General features: G+C 42.5%; 1 protein-coding gene across 6 annotated transcripts in view; it reads right to left on the reverse strand.

The window, feature by feature from the left end:
* Positions 1-27,302, reverse strand: part of LUZP2 (leucine zipper protein 2) — a 500,598-nt gene that overhangs the window by 77,203 nt on the left and 396,093 nt on the right. For all 6 annotated transcript variants that reach the window (XM_077322002.1, XM_077322001.1, XM_077322000.1 and 3 more), the window contains exons 8-9: positions 18,830-18,904; positions 16,738-16,902 (exon numbers count right to left, since the gene is read on the reverse strand). In XM_077322002.1, coding sequence (XP_077178117.1) covers positions 16,738-16,902; positions 18,830-18,904 — 240 coding nt within the window. The remainder of the gene's footprint in view (positions 1-16,737; positions 16,903-18,829; positions 18,905-27,302) is intronic.

The following is a 27,302-nucleotide window of genomic DNA, read 5'->3' on the forward strand; positions in this document are numbered from 1 at the left end:
GCTGCTGATTTCCCTACTCCATGATGTTCCTTGAGGGTCTCCTAAGTCCTACAAAAAGGGAATGGTAAAGCAGGGAAGTTCATGGATAGTTGAAGAATCCAATTTTTTTTAAATGATGATTATAATTAGCAGCTAGCAATTCTCTAGAATTTCATCAGCTGCTTGACTTTCTCTGTGGTAATGTATTGGTTATGGATATTTTTATTTATTCATTTACCCCATTAATATTTCATCTTCCTCTCAAAAAAATCCCAAAATATCTTACATCATTCTCCTCTCCTGTATTTTCTCATCACAACTGCCCTATGAGGTAGGCCAAGTTGGAAGGGTGTGACTTGCCCAAGGTCAAGTTTCCAGGGAAGAGTGGGGATTCACACCTGGATCCCCTAGATCCTTCTCTGACATTCTATACCACAAGGGCTGCCAACATGTAGATATAGGCATTGAATTGATTTGAACAAGCATAACTTTGATCAACCTAACTTTAATCAACCTGAACAAGTATAGATTATTCTGTTGTAAGGCTAGCTTGATCTTGGAGGCTAAACAAGATCAGCCTTGGCTAGTATTTGGATGGGAAGAAGGCAATGGCAAACCAGCTTTGAACATCTCTTGCCTTGAGAAGCCCATGGGATTGCCATAAGTCAGCTGTGACTTGATGGCACACTTCCCACCAACAAATATAGCCTTTACCTGACAGAAGCTCAACTTTCCTTTATTTTCTTTCCCAGTTGAAGGCACGGGATTCCTTGACTGCCTACAGCTAACAGTTTTTTTCCCCCATTCCTCCCATTCTAAATCTCCTTTTTCTTTCTCCTCTGCTCAACATACACTTTATAGTCTCTCAGATGTTATTGAGGTGTGTGTTGGTTTTATTGCCTGCTTTAGATTTCAGTACAGAAAATCAAGTTATATCCAAAGCATATGAATAGACGAAAAGATTCTTCAAATACATTTCCCTTTTTCTTTTAGCAGATGACAAGACAACAGACTAAGATTGGTGCTTGAGATATATTATTTTGGGTGCATGAGGTGATGCATTTATCTTTACCTGTTAGAGGAACTGAAAAGCTGAGTGGATTGTTTTCTGGGTACTAGAAGAAGCCCTACCAATATTAAAATCACATTTGTGAGAATCACCAAACAGAAATGGGAGTCAAATAGCACAAATCTAACATAATAAATGTTGGGTGCTTCACTTAATTACACAAATCATGGGGAGGACAGACCTCATACTCACTGAAATTTTTGCCAGATATGAAGCAGCATAAGAAAAATCTTTCAGTGCATAAAGAGAAATGACTGCTTACAAAGGAAATAAATTTCTAGAAAGTGCCTTCTACAATCACCCATGTTATTCAAACTCTATGTAATGCTTTTAGAAATCAATTGCAATAATTTGGAATTGGGTGTCATTAATATGTGGCTAATACCCAGATCTATATGTTATTAGGTCTTCTCTACTGGCTCATCAAGACAGATGAAGATTATACTTAGGGGATCTGAGTTAAAGCCACCCCAGGAAAGTGTTTTTGGGAAAATGCTGTACACAGCTTCAACAGTATATAGAACAGTCACTGTTCAAGCTAGAGGCATCACACTCCCCCTAATCCTCCATGCATACTGTCCAAGTTATCTGAAGATTAGATTTGGGAGGGCCTGTGTTATGGCCCCCCAAAGAAGTTCTCCCGTGGAAAGTGCTTTTAGGAAAATGTCAGGTATAACTTCAGCTGTGTGTAGAACAGACCCTAGAGGCATCAGACTCCCTCTGATGCTCTCCCACAAGAGTGTATAGAATGGATCCTGTACAAGCTAAATCATCAAGCTTGCAGTGGATCTTCCCAGGATGCTCCCCAGTATGGCCAGTCAATCCATATCCTCCCCCAGACCCAGGAGCCCCTTGTACTGTTGTGGAGGACCATGTTTCCAAGCCCTGTCCATTCACTACAAACAAGATTATAGTTGGGAATGAACAGCCACCCTCTCCCCTGCCTTGCCTGCATGGACCCAGGAACCACCTTCACTGTTATGAGTGGCCATGTCCCTAGGTGTTACTTACTCTCTGCAGACACAGTGATTGCAGAACAAGGCCTGACCCCCTTCTACCATGTCTTGCTTTGGGCCAGGAGCCACCCATGTCCCCAGGCATCATTTACCCTTCACCATCAAGATGATTGCAAGGTATGGGCAAGCCCCCTTCTGCCCCAGATCCAGGAGCCACCAACAACAGTGATAGTGGCTCAGGGCCATGATACCAAGAAAACCAAGCCAGACAGCATTAAAAATGGAAAGAGGAATTGGAGATGGCTCACGTCTCCAAGAGAACAGTGAGAGAATGAAATGGAGGACCACTCAAACTCCAGAACAAAGCCCTGGGAAAAGCCATGGCCCTGCACAACAATAACTTTACCAGCAGTGCAAGTGAGAGGCTGGCTCAGAGCTCTGAGTCCACCCAACAGCCAGTGTCTCTTTTTAACAGTACAATCAAATTTTCATTAAGTCCATAGCCAAGTATTTAGGTTATGCTGATATTTTCCCTTTTTAAAAGATTCTGAAAACTTTAATGACTGTTCCCATAAGTTACATTTTCGCTTTTCATCTTAGTTTCTTGATGTGGCTTCCAGAAGGAAAAGTACTTTATATCTCCCATTGTGACTGAAGAACCTTATGTGAAGATTTGATCTTTGCCAGGTCACATTTAAAAACAATGCTCATTAGAAAGAATTAAACTGAATTATAGTGAATAAAACTGAAAAGTGAAACTGTCCAGGGTAGTGTAGTAATAAGAAGATTGGACAAAGATCTAGAAGTCCCAAATTTGAATCCCCCCTCTGCCAGGGAAATTCACTGGGTGACCCTGAGCCAGTCACACACTCCCAGCCTAGCCTACCTCTCAGTAATGATGTTTACAAATTGCAGTGAATAAACAGACAATCCATGTACAGTGTACACTTGATTGTTATTTATACCTGTATTGAGTAATTCTAATTTTACCTTTGATTCATGTACAGCTGTGTCAAGGCTGTCCAACCTTGATCTGAGTGAATTGTTTCCCCATCTGCAGCCTGAGACACTAGAACAAGACACTCTTTTGATAATGTTACTGAAATTACCCTTGGTCAGGACCAGTTAGCTCACCTCAACAAATATCATAAATCCAAATCAGCTTTGTTATAAAGAAAAGAAATAAAAAGAAAAATATACAGTTCCAGTGAGGGTTCAAAGTATGTAAGAACAACAAATCTAACTTCCTAGATATACATCCTGAAGGTTCGTACATCACAGAAGTTCTTGAAGCATCTGTATACATAATTCAGATTTCATGAGCCACCCTGAGCCATCAGGGAAAGGCAACATGTAAATGCAATAAATAAATAAATCCAAGCAGCATAATTCAAAGTATACATAGCAGCAGGATAACAGTGGAGGCAAAAAACATAGGTATTGAAGGGAAAGGATATTTAAAAAATGAACCAAAAGAAACATTTATTGGAAATAGGCCATTGATCTGCTGACATCCTTCAACCAGACATGACACTGTCCCAAGAAAGCTTTCTAGAATACAGGGAAACTTCTTCCCAACCCTTACAGCTGTCCTCAGTGAATTAATTAGAAGGGCTTTTGGATCCCTGTGGAATGGCCTTGAGTTCATAATGGCTAGTGTAGAGAGGGCTGCTCTCACCAGATTGTTGATACCTGGTATTTACAGAGCTGAGAACAACAAAAAATGGACATAGAATTTGAAGAAAGTTTATTTTCTATATAAGTTGTTCACCTTGCTGACCAAGGGACTCGCAAGAGTCTTCTCCAGCACCAGAGTTCAAAAGCCTCAATTCTTTGACACTCGGCCTTCCTCATGGTCCAACTTTCACAGCCATACATTGCAACTTGGAAGACCATAACCTTGACCAAACACACTTTTGTTGGCAGGGTGATGTCTCTGCTTTTTAGGATGCTGTCTAGATTTGTCATAGCTTTCCTCCCCAGGAGCAAGCGTCTTTTAATATCTTTGCTGCAGTCCCCATCTGCAGTGATCTTGGAGCCCAGGAAAATAAAATCTGTCACTACCTCCATTTCTTCCCCATCTATTTGCCAGGAATTGAGAGGGCCGGATGCCATGATCCTTATTTTCTTTATGTTGAGTTTCAAGCCAACTTTTGCACTCTCCTCCTTCACCTGCATCAAAAGGCTCTTTAGTTTCTCTTTGCTTTCTGCCATTAGAGTGGTGTTATCTGCATATCGGAGGTTGTGATAGTGAATTTTAATTTACTGACTTTCTCTCCTTCTATTTCACATTTTTCATTGAATGATTTCTTCACAGTGATAAATAGGACCCTAGTTTTCAGCAACTGGGCATTCATGTGGAAACATGTACTGAACATACTCTCAGTCTGACACTGTATATGCATCATGTTAAAATGCCCAGAGAAAGATGAAAATACTGCTAATGCCGAACTCTTAGGATGATTATCTAGAGAAACACAAGGAATGTTTAAGTTTAGAGAAATGTTCCCTCTAAGAAATTCATATAATGTTAAACTGGAATGGAATAAAGTCGTGAATCATTTGCAAATAGTGCACATTGCTTGATATAATTGTCAGAAAATTCTCCAAGAAATTAAATGAAATTAAGCATTCATTAATGATTTATATATTGAATATTAAACATGTCATCCCTATATGATACATGCATTATTAACACAGTTTTATAAAGTTGTGTTTCAACATATATAGAAGGTAGTAGGAAAGATGCCTCATGGTGAATTACTCATGTGTTGGTTTAGCAAAGGTTTCATTTAGAAAACATTCACTGGAAAATAACATTAATTGCCTTCAATGAATCAAGCAAATTGACCTTTACAATGTGACCGTGGATTGTACAACTAATCATTTTAGCTGAAATGTGTTGAATCATTGGCCATAAAAACGCAGGGAACCTTGGCCATCAACAATGCAGAAATCCAATTTATTTTGTCTTGAATGATTTAAGAAACAATCTGTTGACATAACCCCAAATCCTAGCAATCCTCAATGGCATTTTTTTAAATTCTATTTAAAAACCTTAACAGAAATCGGACCTGTTTGACCTTCAGTAGATGAGCTAATGTAATAAGTCTAGTCTCCTACTGTTGAAAAGCTGACCTTGACAGGCTAATGAAAGAACACATATTGAATCATGGGTAGGTTAAAAGCATGCCACTATATTCTAGTGTTTAAATAGAATATTTCCTGTTAAGAACTCATTATCTTAATCACATTTATGAGAACTTAATGTTTGCATTTCTGAACAATTCTATGATAATTTGTGTCCTATATTGCAGATAGTAGAAAATAGTGTCTATTAAAAATATTATAATACTCTGGTTTATGTACAAAGAACACAATGCTTATCGTGGGAAGGTTCAGCATATATATGTGGAGGGATCCCTAGAGCTCACTGAGGTCATGTTCTCAGAATTTTGGGGTGTTGACATGGCGGAGGGTGGGCTGGAAGTGGACGTGACTGCCCTCCAGTCCATGCAGTGTGTGTGCTGTGCTTATGCAGCACACACAGCATAAAGAGGAAGGCAGGACCCACAATGCCAATAAAAGTGCCACGCATATGAGTTCCGGCCTCTTTGCCCAGCACTCCGCAGAGCAGCCTCCCTCCCTCCCACCCTATGTGATGGGCAAACAGCCTCCAGGCTATGTCTGTGGTGGATGTTTCATGGTTAATATTTCATCACAGCTGTGGGTTTCACATGGGATGGAGCCTGTTGGCAGGGAATCTGGTGGGTGATCGTACTCTCTGGGATTCAGAACCTCCATAGGAGGCAGCATGTTAACGAGTGTGGCTTACCCTACTGGGAGGCAAGGGGCTCGTTACCAGGTGCCCTGGGGGCAGCTAAAGCAGGTGGTCACCCGGTGGCTCCCCGCACATACATCACCTCCTGTAGGGCGAACTTCAGTAGGCAAGGGGATCTGCTCTCCTGGCTGGGAATGGTATGGGTCCCCAGGACGCCTCTGGAAGCTGTGGGTTTTAGCACAGTCTACTGACTGCTAGGTCAGGCTCCTTCTCCCATGCTGTGCCAAACCTCTCATGGGGAGGTAATAAAGCTGTGGCCATGTTTATACCCAATAACTGTGTCACACCTGATTCCAGCACAAAATGCCCTCCAGCAAGTCAACTGTATCATAGAATCATAGAATAACAGAGTTGGATGGGACTTCCTGGGTCATCTAGACCATTGGAATTATTGATAAAACTGTTGATTTCATTGGGGTATAGCTATTCACATAAGGATCATTATTTTAGGGGAGACCACAGTACATTTTAGCTGTTTGCATACTTGCAGGACTGTTGATCACAAATAAAACATATTTAGTTAGGTCCCCATTTTTGACAAATCAAATAGACAGGAAGTATTGCAGGCTTCTGGATTATATATAAATGGCTGCATCTATTACACACATTTTCTAAGGCACCAAGACAGTGTTTTGAATGCTCTGATGTCCACCACAAGGACATTTTAGCAATGTGCAAATCTTATTATTTCTGTGCTGTAGCTTTCTAGATCATTAAAATGGTAATTAGAAACTCTGTTGATGCAATCTAATATATATGCAGAGCTGATAAGAAAACAATACAGTCTGTAGATTCACTTCACTTAAGAGAAAATGCTTAATGTTCTGTAATTTTTAGAAGAAAAGCTGTTTCTTATATGCCACTTTTCTCTACCAGAAGTCTCAAAGTGGCTTATAATTGCCTTGCCTTTTCTCCCCCCACAACAGGCACCCTGTAGGGTTGGTGAGTCCAAGGGAGCTCTGAGAGGAAGAAGAGTTGGTTCTTATATGCCACCTTTCTCTACCAAAATGAGTTTCAAAGCAGTTTATATGTGGAACTTTGGGTAGCTTTTTAACACACACTCTGTGAGGTGGGTGAGGCTAAGAGAATCCTGATATTACTGCTTGGTCAGAACAGCTTTATCAGTGCTTGGCGAGCTCAAGGTCACCTAGCTGGCTAAATGTGGGGGAACGGGGAATCAAACCTGCTTACCAGATTAGAAGTCCACACTCCTAACCACTACACCAAGCTGGCTTTCTTACTTAGTCATTTGAATTTTTCCTTTCCTTCACCTCTCCCTTCAGGAAGGTCAAGTTTCCCCATGATTTGATAGTTGACTGGCAGTGTGGTATATGGCCAATTAAGATGTGAATAATTTTGTTTGGCAACATAAAAAGGCCACAGTTTTATTAAGCCAACATGAACTGAGGGTTGGCCTGGCATGAGGTATAGAGTAACCACCCGCACAGCCATCCGGCTATTGAAATGGGCTCAAGAGGTGCCCTGGGTTCCCCCCCCTGCCATCCCAGCCAGGAGGGTGGGTCCTTTGCCCCTCGATACCCTCCTCTAGGAGGAGGCCAGTTAATTGTTTGCCAGGTGTCCACCTCATCCAACCACCCCTTACTCCAGGACTCTGACCTTTCCAGCCATGCTCGGTGTTAGCTGTTCTGTTACCAAGACTCCCTACCGAGAGCCAGTTTGGTGTAGTGGTTAGGAGTGCGGACCTCTTATCTGGCGAGCTGGGTTCAATTCTGCATTCCCCCACATGCAATCAGCTGGGTCGCCACGGCACTGATAAAATTGTTCTGACCGAGCAGTGATATCAGGGCTCTCTCAGCTTCACCCACCTCACAGGGGGTCTGTTGTAGGGAGAGGAAAGGGAAGGCGACTGTAAGCCGCTTTGAGTCTCCTTCAGGTAGGGAAAAGCGGCATATAAGAACCAACTCTTCTTCTTCTTCTTCTACCTCAGGGTCCCAGTATGCAGACTGGTCTGTGACCAAAACATTACACATTGTGCCTCTTTATTCCACAGCTGTGAAGAATACAAAGAACAGAAACAACAAGGTGGTGGGAAGCTGTCTTGGCAGCTTGCTGCACCAGCTGAACGTGCCTCCCAGGTACTCCTGCACTCCCAATGAGCCTGATGCAGCTGCATCCAGATTGGCCCGCCCACCAGCCTCGCCAACTGTGGCCCCCAATGACTCACAGCCACTTTTTATTTGTGACTCTTTCATCTTCTCCCTTATATCTCCTAACTCTTTTCTAAACATCTTCTTATCTTTATTACAGCATATTTTGTGTGACTGATGCTTTACATAGAACAGGGTGAACAAGGATATTCTCACTAGCCTGTGTGTTTTTTAAAAAAGCTTTGACTGTTTCTAAAAGGAAACAGAATGAAAGCAAGTTTCTCCATTTTCACTAGATTATTTATATTTTCTATCAGAGACAGGGGGGAGGGGCATATTTTTCTTTCCCCTTCATACCTATATGAAGAAATTGAATAGAGTTACTTTTTAACAAGGTGAATGTTGTGAATTTAAGGGACCTGCTTGATACCAAAGTATATTGATATATTGATAATTTAAAGCTTCTTAAAAAAATTTAAAATGAAACCATTCATCTTTAAGGTGGGGCAAGAGTGGGAGTGGTTTGAGTGGTTTGACAGTGACAACAGTCCATTAATTGGAAAGTGGCCTGGGTAGATGGGTGAGGGTAGATGGGACAAAGAAATGAAAAGAAACCTTACACACTTTTTAAAAAGCTACCCAAAGTTCCACATGATATTCTTGTTGACAAGTTGGTAAAATGTGGATCCTAATTCTGTCAGGTAGATCGATAACTGGTTGACAGATTTTACCCAAAGGGTACTTGTAAATGGTTCAGCATCCTCTTGGAGAACAGTGACAAGTGGAGTGCCCCGGGGATCTGTCCTGGGGCCTGTGTTGTTCAACATATTTATAAATGATTTGGATGAGGGATTAGAAGGGGTACTTATTAAATTTGCAGATGATCCTAAACTTGGAGGCGTAGCAAAATCAACAGAAAGCAGAATCAGAATATAGGATGATCTTAATAGGCTCGAGAACTGGACTAAACTCAATAAAATGAAATTCAATAGGGACAAATGTAAAGTTCTGCATTTAGGTAGGAAAAACCATCTACACCAATATAGGATTGCGGAGACTTGTCTTGGCAGTAGTATGTGCAAAAAGGATCCAGAAGTCTTAGTAGACCATAGATCGAACACGAGTCAGCAGCATGCCTCGGTGGCTAAAAAGGCAAATGGTATTTTGGGCTGTTTTAAATGGAGTATCATATCCAGATCATGGGAGGTGATGGTACCACTTTATTCTGCTCCGGTTTGGCCTCAATTGAAGTATTTTGTTCAGTTTTGAGCACCACAATTGAAGAGGGATGTAGACAAACAGGAGCACGTTCAGAGTTGGGCAACAAAGATGGTGAGGAATTTGGAGACCAAGATGTATGAGGAAAGGTTGGGGGAGCTTGGTCTGTTTAGTCTGGAGATGAGATGACTGAGAGGGGATCTGATAACCATCTTCAAGTATGTAAAAGGCTTCTATATAGAGTATGGAGCAGAGTTGTTCTCTCTTGCCCCGGAGGGACAGACCATAACCAATGGGATGGAATTAATGCAAAAGAAATTCCATCATCTGGAAGAAATTCCTGACAGAGTGGTTTCCCAGTGGAACAGGCTTCCTTGGGAAGTGGTGGATTTTCCATCATGGCATGTGGGGGAGGGGCTACTGTCTCCCCCCCCCATGTCATTTTCCTAAACAAAAATTGAAGCTGCAAACTGTAACTTGTATTTTGGCCCTGAGACTCTGGAGAACTGCTGCTAATCAGAGTAGACAGTACTGACCTGGACTCATAAGAGCCAGTTTGGTGTAGTGGTTAGGAGTGCGGACTTGTAATCTGGCATGCCGGGTTCGATTCTGCGCTCCCCCACGTACAACCAGCTGGGTGACCTTGGGCTCACCACAGCACTGATAAAACTGTTCTGACTGAGCAGTGATATCAGCGCTCTCTCAGCCTCACCCACCCCACAGGGTGTCTGTTGTGGGGAGAGGAATGGGAAGGCGACTGTAAGCCGCTTTGAGCCTCCTTCAGGTAGGGAAAAGCGGCATATAAGAACCAACTCTTCTTCTTCTTCTTCTTCTATAAATGGTTGGACTTATTATAATGCAGCTGTATGTGTTCATGAAGGTATGGAAATGGATGAAGAACATGCAGTACTTTAAAATCTGCAGGATATGTAGTGCTGCCTTCCAACAATGTAACATTACAAAATAGGTAGTGCAGATATAGTGCCAATTCATGGTTGGAGTACTGCACATTTGACAGTATTTATAAAGAAACCTGCATGGAGGAGATACACAAGCTGTTTTTGCATCTGGAATTCATGTTTTTTTCCCTTAAGCAACTTGTTTTTTTCAAAAATGACATTGCAAGTGAAACAACAGGGCTTGTGTAGCTATGCTCTGATTTTCTTTTGAACATCTAAAGCCATGTGTTGACAGAATATCTTCAGAAATGAATGACAAACATAAAACTGTTGTGTTACTGCCGATGTAGTCGGACTTCAGTACAAAATTTGAATTTTATTTTATGCAATGTGTTTGAAGCACAGGGAGAAACAGACACATGTAATTCCCTGTCCATTTGTTTGATAGGAAAAAACAACCACTAATCTTTTCCCCTTGGGCTCTATTTTTAATGCATGACTACTTCTTTCCTTTCCTACAGGCTATTGATTTGTTGGAGTGTGAATGAGAGAAGAGCAAAGGTTAGGTTCTGAAGTGTCAGCAGAAATATGAGCCTTGTGGAGTCATTTGCAAAGCCTTTGCAATAAACACACTCATAAATATAAATATTGCATCTGTTCATAGACTGTAAAGGGACAAAAACCCTGTTACAAAGGAAGGTCTTTCATACTAGAATGTGATAAATATCTAACTAATTCAGTTAAATGGCTATTATCCAAGAGCAGCATTAGTGCACTAAGCAATTTCAGAAGGAATATCACACAGAGAAAATAATGTCCAATTTCAGATCCTTTGGTTAGTGCCAAGTTCTCAATGCAAATTTGGTCATAACCAAGTCCAACTGAAATAAGTGAGACTTGTTAGTTCCTGGTCATTTGTACCATTCAGTTCTATTGTCTTCAGTCCAGCTAATGAAATTGGGTTTACAGACATTACTGTTTGAAAAGATCATGCTGAGTAAATGCTACAATGTTCTCAATAAAATCAGTCCAGTAGCACCTTTAAAACCAACCAAGATTTATTCAGGGCATGCTTGCCCTCGAAAGCTACTGGATTCTGATTTTATTGTGCTACTTCAGACCAACACAGCTACCCATTTTAATACAATGTTCTCAGTTTCTCTTGTTGTTTCATCAGGCAAAGTTACAGAATGCTAGACAACCTGTGTTCTGACTAGCTGATAGTAAAAACATGAATACTGCTACTGAACAATAGTTAAATCCCAGACAAATGTACCCTATTCACTTGTACTTGCCTCCTGCTCATAGGAATCATTATGCAATTCCAAATCTGGTCCCCATTATGGATCAAGACCCCCGATAAGGCCAGGTATGTATAGGCCATTTTTCCCTGCACATCAGGCCAGACTCTCTTGATTTGCACAATACACACAAATACACAAACCCTAAGTGGAAAATGTTTTGTCCAGTACTATGTTGTGAGATTCTGAATATCATTTTGAGAGAGGTGGACAAATGAGGAGAGCAGTGAGGGACAGGAGCTTCCACCACCACTACTACCATCATAGTGTGAGCCAGGCGGAGGGAGGAGGAGTGGCAGAGGCCACTTTGTGTGCCAGACAGGAGAAGGCATTGTTGCAGATGGATGGGAGGAAGAAGAGATCAGGGGAGGAAGGGCAAAACTACTACCACTCAAAATAAGCTGAAATGTCTCAGCCTTTAGTGGGCTGCTTTCAGCTAAACCATTCCTCATCAGCCACTCTCCTACTTTCTATAGAATTTCTTTGTTTCATTCCCGAAATTTGTTTTACGTTGAAATAAATGTTCACTGTTGCAGTTTTTTTCCTCATTCTCATTCATGTTCTTCCAGAGAAACACATTCTTGAAAAACAACATACAAACATCACTGGATCACTGATACACTCTGACCTGAGAACTAAAGTGATTAAAGAAAAACTGTTCTTATATATCTAAATCAAACATGGAATGCCATAATCCTTAGGTGAATGTCTGAGGAATTATGGAAGAAGCCCAAAGCATTTTGATAAGAGTAATCACATTTCCCACAAAGCTTATCAGATCTCTAGTCCAGAATAGCATCTTTGCCAGTACTATTTCCCCCAAATTTATCTTTTAACAACTCCACATAAACACCTTGTATAATATCACTTTAAGCTACAGCAATTTATACTGCTTTCAGGGCTTTTAATCCAAATCTCATGGAGATTTGGTAGAAGTCAGGAGCCACTGCCTGACTGTTATAGTTAATTGAGCTAGCACCAAACAAATTTAAACTGAATCATGATAAGGTAGAGGTAATGCTGACTGGGAACTTGCAGATCTTGAAGGAGATTGTGCTTCCCACTTCAAGGTTACATTGGACCCAGCATCACTACTGGAAAAGCAAATCATGCAGCCTAAAAAAATCATTCTTCCAACTTAATTTAGCCTAGACTCAGCTGACATGGCCACCTGGATCCACACCACAGTAACCCTGAGATTACTATAATGCACTCTATAGAAATGTCCCCTCAAAATCAGCACAGAAGTAGCTGTTAATGCAGAATGCTAGAGCTTGGTCATTATCATAAACTCGGTGATGTGTACATATTAGAGCTATTCTGGAATCACTCCTTTGGGCAGCCATTAATTAGACAGTCAAATTCAAGTTATTGGCCATGACTGAGAAATAATAAATAAATAAGTAAGTAAGTAAGTAAGTAAGTAAGTAAGTAAGTAAGTAAGTAAGTAAGTAAGTAAGTAAATAAATAAATAAATAAATAAATAAATAAATAAATAAATAAATAAATAAATATCTGCAAAACTACCTCTTCTTCTATGGACCTACAAAGACAATTTCACTCATCTGAATAGGAACTTCTTTTGGTGTAGTTCAGCAAATTGGAGAGATCAACAGGGGATGTGCATGAGCTGGGAAAACATGTTCCTGTTCATGGTGCGTGGCCTATTCAGTTTGCAAGCCACAGACTATCACAAAATTGTTGACACTAAATGAACTCATTTTGCTTCTGATGTGGTAGGACAGCCACACCCGCATGCTAAAGACACCAAACTCATAGGGGATCTCCAACTGACTATCCTTTTCCTGCCCTCAATGTTTGGTGATGTCTAGATTTATGGATTCTGAGCTATGGACGCACAAAGAAGATGACCTCAGGAAATAGCTTTCTGGGGAAATGACAAACACTGGTTCAAGAGGTTTAGGAGTATATAAAATAGATCCTATGCAAGCTAGAGATGCCAAACTGACAGCAGACCACTGGCTGACTCTCATCTACATCCTCCATATGTGCAGACTAGATTTACAGAACCCAAAGTACATCCCCACCCATCCTCCATTATTTCCAATAAAAACGGGGGATCAAAAGATCAGGGGCCATAGAATCCCCGTAGAACACAAAGTCCCAAAGAATTTCTGCACTGTAAACTGAAGGTGGGAGAACTTTTGCAAACCCATCATAACCAGTATAACCCAGCAGAATCAGAGACACTATGGCACTTCAAGCCCAACAGTACTAAGATTAAGCCAGGAAAATGCTTTCTGGAGAAATATTAGGCACAGGTTCAAATGTGTATAGAATGGACCCCGGCAAGCTAAACACACCAAATATGCAAGGAATTTCACTGTGACATCCACTCCTGTTTTTAGGTTTTTTGCCCCCCCCCCAAGTCACCCCAGCACCCTCCCAAGAAAAGACAGCTATAGTTACAGGAGTCTATGGAACAGCTACAATTCAGTGACACTAAACTCACAGGGAAACTTCACCTGGTCAACCCCCCCCCCCCAGTCAGACATGAAATACAAGGTAAGAAATCTTGCCTATGTTTGCTTCCCCACCCCAGGTCTCCAAAGGCAGGTTTAGAATGACAGAAAGGCAAACATGTTGACGCTTCCGACAGGAACTCCCCAAAGTTACCCTACAACACCTTGGTGGGCCCCACAGCTCCCACAGACAAGCAGGGGAAGTATGCCTGCAAATCTAGAACACATCCATCAACCTCAGTGAATTCTTCTGCTGTGCCAAGGAATAGAAACACATATCAAGCCAGCCAAGCCACCCCCAAAGCCTACAAAGGTAGGTTTGGAACAACAGAAAGACAGACAGAGTCCCAACAGGGGCTCCCAAAAGTAACCCCAGGAGAGCTTAGTAGGCACCTCTGGTGAGTTCTGTAACTTGGCGAGCAAAGATGACAATGCTTCCAGGCTCTCTCATGAACAAATACATATATCGTCTGATCACAGCTCAGCCCTAGGTGAAATTTCTGTTTATTCACTATCAGCGAATTGCATTTGTATTGGACACATAAGCGATTATGTGTTGTGTATTGCACAACTGCAATAGAAAGAGTTAGTCAAATGGGTGGTTGTTTGTATAAGCAGAAATTTGTTGAGCTTGCTGTAGTAGATGTCATTCTAAGAGATAGGTGTTGTATTATGAGGTACACATTGTTTCATAAGGTACATGTTGGGTGAGGGAGCCATCCTCCCACCCAGTTGCCAAAGCTCAACTGCAGGCAGCAGGCCAAATCATCCAGATCATCATGGGTGGACACACAAGAGCCTAGGGCCATTTTGCACCCAAGAAATAAAGTGAAATGCTTACTTTATGCAGACACCATATTTTTGGCATTTTACACAACGTCACCAACATCCAGTGTCCAAGCAGCAAACTGATAGCTACATCCTCCATTTTAAAGCGCTACCTGGGGAATTGCATAAAGTGGATTCCCAAAACTATGTAGCACTAGCGAAAGGAGAGCAACCATCAAGCCACGGGTGAAGGAAGTTTGTGGAGCCAAGGAAGCGCTATCTCCGCCTCCCTCTCCCTTCTTCTGGGATAGGGGTTTTTTTTTAAGCAAAATGCCTGGAGCAAGTTGGTGCCAGTGCCCATGACCGTGTAGGTACAGATGACACTGTGGCCACCCTCAGGCTACTGTATATCACAGGTGTGATTTGTGCACCATGTGGTCTGCATCCATTTTCTGTCCATGGAGCAGAATCACATTGTAGCCCAGTGACAGGATTGTCCCTTCCTGTGGTCTGGATCATGCCCAAACATTATGGACAAAGTGCCTGTGGAGGACGGAGGAGGACATGTATTGGGGGTTTGTGTCTGTTTAGATGTAGATGTGGCATATCTGCTACTCTGCCACACAGGGGCACTGGGGAGGATGCAGAAATATTTCCAAAGTGGGGGGCTGGAAACAGTGTCCCAGGATATGAGAAAGTGGGAGGAGGGATAGTTGCTGCTTGACATTGGGAAGGCAGGGGTCACAGGTGGTTTACTGGATGCAGGAAGTCATATAGGAAGGGAGGATGCTCCCCCCCCCAATGCATTACTATCAGATCCTCTTTTCTAAAGAATGTGGGCAGTGCTAACAACTCTTTTGCCTCTATGCATCCCAGATCTTAGTTCAAAAGCCCATCTAAACATCCACAATTGTTAGCAGTGAAATATGACCAAAATTGCCCAGAATTCTCTTTTTATGAATACAAGATATATTAAGAGAGTGTATATGATCACATGACCGCCTCAATGAAATAAGCACAATATGCTTGTATGAATTCATCCTTAAAAAGCCATTTTATAGCATGGATGTGATACAGTGGAAAGTGGGCAGAGAATTATTGTTAATGGCACTAGATTTTGAATGAAACTCAGCTGATATTACAAGGTCACAATTTCTAGCATTGTACCAAGAGGTTTCTAAGCAGTCCTATTAGGGCTGCTGCTGCCAGGCACTGCTCCCTAGGAGATCCCCCACTGGCAGGCCCTGCCCCCAACACCAATTGCTGGCCAGTTTTTTGGGTGATGCTCTGATATTTGGGCAAAAACTCTATGGTAGAAGCTAATTCTACCATAGAGCTTTTGCCCAAATACCAGAACTTTCCCTAGAAATATGGTATGATGATGTCACTTCCTGTGATATAGGTGATATGGCCTGAGCTTTTCTCTTTCTCCTGGAAAGTTCTCCCATACTTCATTGGTTGCCAGGATGGACCTATGTAGTATACTAGTTTTCTACTACAGAATAAGAATTTTGCATTGTGGGCATAAACCAGGACATATTAGTTGTGACTAAGCTCCAGAGCAGAGGTGGTCAACCTGTGGTCCTCCAGATGTTCATGGACTACAATTCTCATGACCCCCTGCCAGAAAATGCTGGCAGGGGCTCATGGGAATTGTAGCCCATGGACATCTGGAGGACCACAGGTTGACTACCCGTGCTCCAGAGGACAAATAGAATATGCCTTACTCATAGCTAACTTGAATTCCATAGATTTCAGTTTGAATTAACAATAACTAACCCTTGCTAGCTTATGCACTCTGTGAATATACCTTGATGAACCCTACATGCATTAGGTACTCTCCCAGCAAATAGTATGTCTTATGGAATAAATTATTTAATTATCAATAAACTCTATTGATTTTGTACATAATGCACATAAAGTCTACAGACCAGCAAATTCCCTCAAAATTTTCAGTAAACTGTATCTCTAACTTCAGTGACAGTAGAGATAGGCTTAGCATTACCTTTGAAATTTATCCTAATCTTTCAATGAATTTAAAATCCTTCTTAGTTCCAGTTTGATGGACTTGGAGGACATACTCTCACTTTTATTTGAAAAGAAGTAAAAAGATACCTTGGTGTTTGTCACTTGAAATGGGACTTTCAAACCATTTATAACTGGGGATGTCTGTCTCTCAGTTGGTCTTGAAGTAATTACATTTGTAGTGGGAGGCTGGTGGTGCAAGACTGAAGACAGGCAGAGATGGACAGTCTCCTTCAGAGCTTTCAACTGTGACTCCTGAGGGGGGAAAGTCATTTGATCATACAGAAAGATTACAGAGCATAATATTTAATCTGCACCTTTCACTTTCATGTTATTTAGTTTTCAAAAAATGACAACCAAAATTGACGTACGTAAGTGAACTGATGCACAAGTGAAAATGGTACCTATTTGCCTAAAAGGAATACTAGATTCTCTCCCCACCCACACCCCATATGCCATTAATGAATAGAGAACTATCTTAAATTTAACATATGCCACAGTTATCTGGAGGGGGTGCGTAAGGAAATGTTTGTCTACAACCATTTCTTAAGGATATCATCTTACATTCAGGGCCATTTCACTTCTAGGCTGAGTATGGATAAATGGGTACAAAATGGAGCAGGTCAAAATACCATCCTTGTTATAGAAAATGGAAAAATACTGCTTCCTAGAACCACCAAAACATTAGAAATACTGGGTACTAGGACTCAAAATTAGTGATGTAATGGTTTAACTAGGTTACCCATCTCCTTGTGAGGCTGAGAGGTCTTTCAGAATTACACATGATTTACAGACTACAGAGATCAGTTCCCTTGGATAAATTGGATAAATTGGCTGCTTTGAAGAGTTGACTTGATGGCATTATATTCCACTGAGTCCCTCCCATTTCCAAACTTCATTCTCCTCAAGTAGCATTGTAGTATTGTGAACATACAATTATTCTGCATACTAGTCCTGCAAATACAAGCCCTCTGCTTGAGCCATGGACAGCAATGTGTCCTTCCCTTTCTTTCAAATACAGTCCAAGGCAATATCGGCACAGCAGAGTTTCTCTTCTCAAGCATTTATTGTGCCAAATCAGAACCTATATATGCAATGTTCTGTCTCTCCATGTATAGGAAATTCTAAGTGTGGCAACCCTGACATGTGATGTTGTCCCATGCAAGAACGAGTATGTCACACATATAGAGACCCATACAACTGGAAGATGTTCTGATTTGTTTCTATAGAGAAGTGTTGTTCCCACAGCAAGACCTGAACCCCATCTCCTGGAGAACCATAGACTATGTAACAGAAATGGCGGCCCATTTTTCTCTATGTGGCCCTGTCATTTTTAGACTGGTGAAGCATTATTTTTTACAAATTGTTAGTATTTCTCTCCCAAAGATGTTGAGTCACCAGCAATCCTTTGAATTCACAACTAAATATATTGGTTTCCAACTACTTATTCAATGTGTTTCCTTTCCCACTTGGAATACGTATCCAGTCTTCTCCCAACAACCGATTTGTGTTATGTGTATGCGGTACAGGGGATATTAGCCAATTATATTGCTATACCCAGATGCCTTCCCTGCATGGATACCATTAGAGTGTCATTGGCATATGAATACATGATTGGTGGATTGAGGCAGAGTTCTAGAAGCTGTTAACATAGCTGTTAACATGGTTGTGCTGCTATGTTGACTTCTATGTTGTGATGGTGATACCTCTGTCGCTGTTTATTATAGGGTTGTGATTATGTTTTGCTGGAATTAGTAGCTATCAAGCAGAGCAGGAATATTGGATTAGGCTGACTGTTTTATATTTTAAAGTATATTCAAACCTCAAGCAGATTTCCATACAGAGCATGTTTGAGACATTTTATTTTCCACTATGTTACCTTTACTATTATGATATGTTGTTTTGCTTCCAGACTCCCCTTTTTTAGTTTGTTAAAATCTGGAATATACAATTGCCCCTCACTGAGCATTATAAGGGCAGGGGATTGTTCTTCGTCCTCCTCAAAGAACACATGCCAAATGATTATACCATTGACTGACAGAATGATCCTCAACTCCATAAGAATAACCATTATGGACTAAAACCAGGTATGTCTGTTTTTATAGGAATAAGATTGGCTGTGTCATCTTCAGTTGCAATAGCTACTAACAGAGCTCAAAGATGGGCACAAAAGAGTTCTTACTTTGTCCAGAGAAGCCTTTTCTAGTTCTTCTTTGGCAATTGCTAGTTTTTGTTCCAAATCTGTAAGCTGCTGTGCCTATGGGAAATTCAAAAACAAATTAGCTTGTGAAAATTATAACCCCATTTTTGTCCACTGAACTTGTATAATGGAAGAAAAAAGAAGGGTTCTTTTGAACAACAATAATGATGTAAAAATAGAACAACGTTAAGAGTCCAGTGGTACCTTTAAACTACACAGTTTTATTCAAAGTATAAGCTTCTATGTTCATGCACACTTCATCAGATACAATGAAACAGGGCTTCCACAGCCATTACATATAGGTAGGGGGGAGTTAGTAGCTAGGAAGGACTAGTTAGATGCAAGAGTAACTGGGCAATTACAGCCCAGATTGGATTAAAGTACTTGTTAAGATCTGTGAAAAGCAAATATTAACCGACTCGGAACATCTGCTGGTCCCCCCAGACGCCCCCCCAGGACTGAAATAATTGACCTCCCAATGTTGCTGTTATCTGTTATTATATTATTAATGATGTATTGTAATGTTTCAGTGTTTTACTGAAAGTTGTTTTGATGTTACAGTTATATAACGTTCAATATAAACTGCCCAGAGCCGCAAATAAAGGGCGGTATAGAAATCCAAATAAATAAATAAATAAATAAATAAATAAATAAATAAATAAATAAATAAATAAATAAATAAATAAATAACCAACCAACCAACCAACCAACCAACCAACCAACCAACCAACCAACCAACCAACCAAGTTCAATTCTGGATATAATCAAGAACTGGGAGTTGGGAGTTAGGACAATTCTTCAGAAACGATGAAACACAGTTTCTCAAATGTTAAATATAGGTAGTGTATGTGTTTTGCAGGCTTACAGTCAGGCTAAGGATGATGGTCATTTTTAAAGTTGGCAAAAAGGCCACACATCAAAATATGTTGGAACACAAGGTAATTAGGAGCCTAAATCCACATCTAGGGTCATCCGACCCTCCAGTTATTCAAACAGCGCCCTGGCCCATGATACCCTTGCTGATGAATATCCCAATCAGGTATCTTGGAGGCATAGAGCTCCCTCAGGAGGCATAGACCTCCCTCAGCCCACTCCAGGCTACCTGTTTGAATATTCGGGCCTACCCATCCAGGTTGGCCTTACTCAATTTGGTTGCCTTATCCCGAGGCTCTCATCAATCAGGGGAGACCTAATTGTTATTTTTTTCCTCTCCCTCATATGGTTTAGGTTCCTTTCCCTCGTCCCCTGCCAGCTGTGATAATAGAAAGAATTATATCAATCTCACCACACTGATAATAAAGAACCACCATAACCCGATAACCTATAGGGTGGGAGGGTGGGTAGCCACTTCCTGAGTTGTCTGAGGAGGGGGGGGAGAGGCTGAGTGCATGCACATGGTGCCTTTTATAGCACCATTCACCACCATCCACCCTCCCGATGTGGCGCTAACGGCATACAGATAATGAGAACAACAAATGCTAGAACAAGGAAGACTGTAAATCATAAAAATGGCTGGAAGAGGAATTTGTGGATGGGGTTTTTATAACAGTATCCAAATCCAGATTTCAAGGTGTGATGAACTGCACTTTAAAATCTTATAAGTACTGCGTAAACAGGTAATGGAATGTGAGGGTTAATTCCTCACAGAGCCAGAGCCTTCAGTGTCAGGCCGCTCCAAGAGATCTAATTGGTTAGTATAAGAACATAACTGGATTTTTCCTCACCATTCAGCTCTCAAGTCTTTTTCTGTTCAATTGATGAGCAGTCCATTGCATGTTCATATAGCACTTATAAGATTTTAAAGTGCAGCTCATAATACAATACCACTAAAAAGATTCCATCTTCCAATACAACACTTAGAAACCCCATCAAAGCATATGCATTAAGAGTTTTAGAACCATACAGCACAATAATTTATCAAAAGAATTATAAAAGAAAATGTGACTTGTATTAGAATAGTATTAGAAGCACTTGTATTAGAACAGTATGGGCTACATCGGCGGCCTTTGACATCGTGGATCACGACCTTCTGATCCATCGTCTTGCCGGCACAGGGATACAGAACACAGCCTTGCACTGGATACGCTCCTTTCTCCAGAACCGGACCCAGAGGGTTGCAGTGGGGGAAGAGTTCTCGCGTCCCTACAGACTCCCCTGTGGGGTACCGCAGGGCGCAGTCCTCTCCCCCACGTTATTCAACATCTTTATGCGCCCTCTGGCCCAACTGGTATGGAGTTTTGGGCTGGGTTGCCACCAGTACGCTGATGACACCCAGCTCTATCTCCTCATGGACGGCCGCCCAGACTCCCCCCCCCCGGAACCATTCGCCAGATGTTTGGAAGCAGTGACTGAATGGTTCGAGCAGAGTCCTCTGAAACTCAACCCCTCCAAGACGGAGGTCCTGTGGCTGGGAGGCAGAGGGCAGGACCAGGCAGCGCGCTTACCCACCCTGGCGGGAACGCAACTTACTATCGCACCCCAGGCCAGGAATTTGGGGGTGACCATCCCTGACTATGGAGGCTCAGGTCAAGAGAGTAGCGGGCCAGGCGTTTTTCTATCTTCGCCAGGCCCGACTACTAGCGCCCTACCTGTCCCCTGACCACTTGGCTACAGTGATCCATGTGACAGTCACCTCCAGAATAGATTTCTGTAACTCACTCTACGCCGGCCTACCCTTGTCTCTGATCCGGAAACTCCAGCTAGTGCAAAACGCAGCTGCTCAGGTCCTTACTGGTACACCTTGGAGGGCCCATATCCAGCCTGTGCTGAGGCAGCTGCATTGGTTGCCAATTGCTGCCCGGATCAGGTTCAAGGTTCTGTTTTTGACCTTTAAGGCTATACGCGGGTTGGGACCCACATACCTGAGGGACCGCCTACTGCCCTATATCCCCCGCAGAGCTTTACGCTCAGCGGGGGAGAATCTCCTGATCGTTCCTGGCCCTAGAGAAGCGTGCCTGGCCTCGACAACCCAGGTCCTGGCCCCTACCTGGTGGAACGAGCTCCCGGGTGAGCTGCGGGCCCTGCGGGATTTACCAGCTTTCCGCAGGGCCTGCAAGACAGAGCTCTTCTGCCACATTTTTGGTTGAGGCCGGGGTCAGCGAATGAGTGCCAACATTCCCCCCTTCCCGGACCTAGTAAGTTAGATCTCTTCCCCACCGTCCCTGCCGCTCTAATAGCAGGGGTGGGAATAATGAGAGCTTCCGCCATGTTGGGATTGTTTTTAAAGTCTTTTAATGGGTATTTTAATGGGGATAGGACTGTTGTGACCCACCACGAGCCTACGGGGAGTGGCGTGAAATAAATCTAAATAATAATAATAATAATAATAATAATAATAATAATAATAATAATAATAATAATAATAATAATAATAATAATAATAATAATGTATGTGTATGAATGTTTAGCCCTCACACCAATCTCTGCCCACTTCTTCCCTGCTTCAAATTACCACCAGGCTGCTTTTGTTTACAAATAGTTGCAAACGACATCTCCAAATACTTGTTTGATCAACAGCTTGGAGGCTGGTGCAATCTTAGATGTTTACTACACTGGTGGTGCTATGCCGGGCTGCCGGCAAGGGTTAACAATGGGGCATTTTGCCCTATTACTTCCTGTGTCCCCAAGGGGGACCATTTTCAGCAACATACCCTGTCTGGCCTGGATTTCTGCCTCCAGATAAGGCAGGTGGGACAAAAAGGTTCCACTGTGTGGGAGGGGGGGGCATTTTTTTTCCTGTTTAGGAATACGGTAGCAGTACCATGTTCCTAAATAGGAAAAAAAAAAAGATACACCTTCTCTTCATCTCCTCACAACAGACAGGTAAGTGAGGTTGAGAGAGCTCTGAGAGGAACTGCTCTGTGAGAACAGTTCTAGCAGGACTGTGACTAGTACAAGGTCACCCAGCTGGCTGCATGTGGAAGAGCAGGGAATCAAACCCAGCTCACCATATTTGAAGACACCACTCTTAACCCCTATACCTAGCTGGTTCTTAAGTTTTTGTGAACTGTGTAATAAACAGTTGCATTTTATTTCATGTTTTACCTGCTACGGCTTTTAGGTTCCTGATTTGATTTTCAGACTGGATTTTTCCCCCTTTTGCTGTTTTGTAGTATAGAAATCCCCATTTTTATAACCAGGTTAACTAGATTTGTCTTATAGGGCTACCTTCTTTAGCTCCTGTTTTCATGAACCTCAAAACTACATATTACAGGTCTTGTTTCCTTTTTCATTTGCCTTCAAACAATGTGAGACAGGTGCTACTATTTTGACTTTTTCAAGCACTTGGAGTCTTCCTTGAAATAAACTGCGTAATCTCATAGTGCAGCTGACAGCTCCTATAGTAATAATGCCATCTGCAATTCATGTCCCCATACAATGAAAAACAAAGGACTGAGGAAGTTGAAACAGATACATGGGGGTGATGTGTGGTTCTTTGGGAATTTCTGCACTTCAGTAAAAATAGCATCTTGCCAGTTGAATGGCAAAGCGCTAAATGTTATCTCACTTCCCAGCCATTCCTCACCTTTTCTGCTGTCTTGCCTTGTCTGCCGCTGTTTTGTGCTCCTTGCCCTTCACATGTGCTGCTGGAAATGGTGGAAGAGAGCCACATGCCTTATACATGACTCTGTTCTGCCTGTCAATCAATCCAGGCAGCTTTCCACCATATTCTATAATGGCAATTTCAGCATTCCTGCCTTTCCCAGGGCCTGGGGGGGTGAGAGCCTCCAAACATTCAGGGTAGCTCTGGGAGGCACTTCCCTGACTCCCCCAAAATTTCAGATTTATTGGTCCAAGTGGTCCATGTCTAGGGCCTCCTGAAGAGGGTGCCTCTATCCCTCCATTATATCCTACTAGATTCAAAGCCCGCTGTAGGCCCAATACAGCGGGTGCTAGTGGGCAGGTGGCTGGGTGCGGGAGGCCCCCCACCCACTCCCCCCCTGAGGGCTCGGCTTTCTCCCAGGAAGCCTTTCCCCCAATCCCCTCCCCCCAAGGCCCCGGCTTTTTTCTGGGAAGCCTTTCCCCCCACCCCCTCCACCCCGAGGGGCCAGCTTCCTCCCAGGAAGCCTTTTCCCCAAACCCCCTCCCCCCCGAGGCCCCGGCTTCATCCTGGGGAAAGGAGCAGGTCTGCCAGCATGGGGGAAAGGCTTACGCGTCTCCGACGTAGCGGGCCTGCTCCTTTCGCCGCCCGCAAGTTGGGACCTCAGGGGGTGGAGGGAGGTGGGGGAAAGTCTTTGTACTGGGGAAAGGAGCAGACCTGGTGCGTTGGAGATGAAGCCTGCTCCTTTCCCAGAGACGAAGCCTTTGCTGCCACCCCCCTTCACCCCCAAGGTCCCAGCTTACGGGCGGCAAAAGGAGAAGGCCCGCCACATCTCTGATGTGGTGGATCTGCTCCTTTCGCTGTGTGTAAGCCTTTCCCCTCCCCCCGATGTCCTAGCGGTGAAGGCTCTTCCCCTGGCCCCCTCACCTCTTGGACTGACACTCAGAGGGGCCACTTGACGGCTCCTGATTGGCCCCTTCGAGTTTTTATCCCGGACTCGCCCCACTCCTTTCTCCTCCCACATTGCCTTTAGTGCTTTATTATTACTGCTCCCGTGGAGCGGTTTACAGATGGAACGGACTCTCCATTGGATATAATGGTGAGATGGTGGGTCTCCTCTTTGGGAGACCCTATATGTGGACCCCGTGAATCAATCATTCTGAAATTTGGAGGGGAGTCAGGAAAGAGCCTCCCAGAGCTACCCTAAAAGATTGGAGGCTCTACCTCAAACTCTAACCCCCCAGGCCCCAGGAAATTCAGGAATTCTGAAATTCCCATTATTGTTTATGGCACCTTAGACTTTCATGGGCTCCTAAGCCCAGGCGGCTGGATTGGGCCCATAGTGATTCAAATCCTTTGATGGGGGTGCAGGGGAAGAATCATTCCTGATTGGTAGGAATAAAACTTTAAATAGGCATGTTTTGTGTTTAAACTGTGGGGGATTTTTATTTATTTATTTATTTATTTTTGCTTTGCCTGCATAAATGAATGCCTATTTGTTGCTCCAAGCAATTTGCTTTAAAAAACATCCCCGGCAGAAGGGAGAGGGAGGCTGGTGCGAGGGCAGAACATTGGAGGCAGAGACACCTCCATACATTTCTTTTTTCTTATAACATATATGTTTTGTTTAACATATGATAGAAAAATACAAATACAGTAAAATAAATTAAGTTGCTATAATTCTCAAAATTCTAAAACTTAAGCACTATCCTCCCCCCCATATAATAATCCTTTGTTATTTATTTTGCTAGGTAACTCAAATAAAGGCCCCATTGTTCTCAAAAGGTGTCTTCTGTTTTTTCATTAAAATTAATGTTAATTTTGCCATTTTGGCTAAGTCCACCAGTTTATTTAGCCAATTGTTTATTGAAGGTAGTTCTTGCAACTTCCATTTCCTGGCCAAGCCTCCATACATTTCTGCAGTGTGTGGCCTGTTGGTTGCTGTCCTCTAGCTTGTGCTTTTTAGTTGGGGCAATCAAATTTATGCAATTCCCCAGTTAGCACTTTAAAATGGAGGTTGTGGCTGCCTGTTTGCTGCTTGGATGCTGGATGTTGGCAACGTCATGCAAAACACCAAAAATGTGGTGGTTTTATAAGGTAAGCATTTCACTACATTTAATGGGTGTGGAATGTCCCTTTGAGTTGCATATTACAGCATCATTCACTTAAAAAAATCATCCTTTGTAGCCCGACTTTCTTGCTCAAACTCAAGGTAGATTACAGAATACAAAATACTCAGACAGTGGAGAACTTACATTAATAGTACCATTTAATAGCCAGGACTCACTATAGCCACCACCGATGATACAGGGGGCAGCTGCTCTGCAGCATGTGTAGGAGGCGGAGCACGGGTGTCTATAAAGGCATCACATGTGTCCACGTCGTCCTCTCTACCCCTCTTCAGCCTGAACAGCTTCCCTCCCTTCCACCCAACATTTCGGGTTTTGGGTTTAAACTACTGTTTAATTCTGCTTATGTTCTGTTTGTCACAGCTGTGGTTTAGGCACGGTAGGAGCCTGTTGGCAGGGAGTCCAGTTTGTCCAGGATCCTGTTAGCAGGGAGTCCAGGGGCTCTTGGCCAAGTGGCCTAGGCGTACCAAAGTGAGGTGGATGCCTGGTGGGCCCCGCTATGGTCTCTTCCCTAGTGAGGGATTCCAGATGTGTAGGGCCTGCTCTCCCCACTCAGATGAATCAGGTCTCAGGGTATCCAGGGACCCTCGGGTTAAGCAGCCAGACAGCCGGACCCTGCTAATCAAAGGACTAAAGAACTGTCAAAAATGAAAACAGGAAAAAATGGTTACCATGCTAGTAATACAGACTTTTCTGAGACTGGAGGGAGTAGAACTGTGCCATTTATTGGGGATGAGAAATAACATTTACCAAGAACTTTCATTCCACAACACATGGGCAGCAATTCAAGCAATGTAAAAGCTTTCTTGGGCCACCTGTCTTAGGCAATGCCAGTAATGGCCACACAGCCCTTGTACTGTAACTACCCCATCTGGGAAAACCCTCACAAACAGTTCAAGAAAACAGAGTCCTAAAATTAAACTGATCTCTTATAATGTAATCACTAAAATTAAGGCTAGTATGCCTGTCCCCTTAGTAAATGTAAGGGGCTCTGAGGTTATTTCTGGTTGTTTACGTAGAAGAGGGGAAAGGACACTGGACCAGATGGTCATCTCTGCTATAGAAATTTTAATGAGGCATTGAACATTTTGTGCATATGAATTGCTCTGCAAGGTTTTAACTCATAAGTCATAATGGACACAAATTTAGAGCTCTTGGCTAAACATTTCCAAATGCACAGTTGCGAGGTCTAATCGCTTATTTCTCCCAGAGATGCCACCATCCAGATGTCTGACTGCCACATTTTCTCTTACAGTGCTATGGTAAAGAGCATTTTCAGCCACTCTGTCATTAATGTGTGGCTTTGGACAGGTGGATGGCATGAAATGAAAGAATGACATGCACTAAATTAAAAAATTATGTTAAATATATTAAATGCCTAATTTGAACTGACAAAAATCACTTGGGCTTAATCATAATTCTAACACCAACAAGGATGGAAATTGAGCAAGCTTCAAAAAAAAGTTGGCTTCATTTTAATACTGTGAGGCTTTAATCTGCTTAAATTCATCTGAATTGCTTAAAGGCATGCAATCTAGATGATGGTTTGAGTGAAAGTATGGTCAGAATATTTAACTCAGGTGTGAGTGACCCAGGTTCAAATCCCTGTTCAACCTCAATAAATAACAATGACAGATTGTTAGACATAATCAAGCAAAGCATTCCTAAATGCTTTGTATAATTTACGAGACACACCTTCAGGTCTCTGTAGTATGAGATCTCCCCTATGCTTTTCTTTTTTTTTTTAAGTAGTATTTGTATATAAGAAAAACTTCTTTTTTACACC

The sequence above is a fragment of the Paroedura picta genome, chromosome 2 (assembly GCF_049243985.1).
Source record: "Paroedura picta isolate Pp20150507F chromosome 2, Ppicta_v3.0, whole genome shotgun sequence".
NCBI classification, from domain to species: domain Eukaryota; kingdom Metazoa; phylum Chordata; class Lepidosauria; order Squamata; family Gekkonidae; genus Paroedura; species Paroedura picta.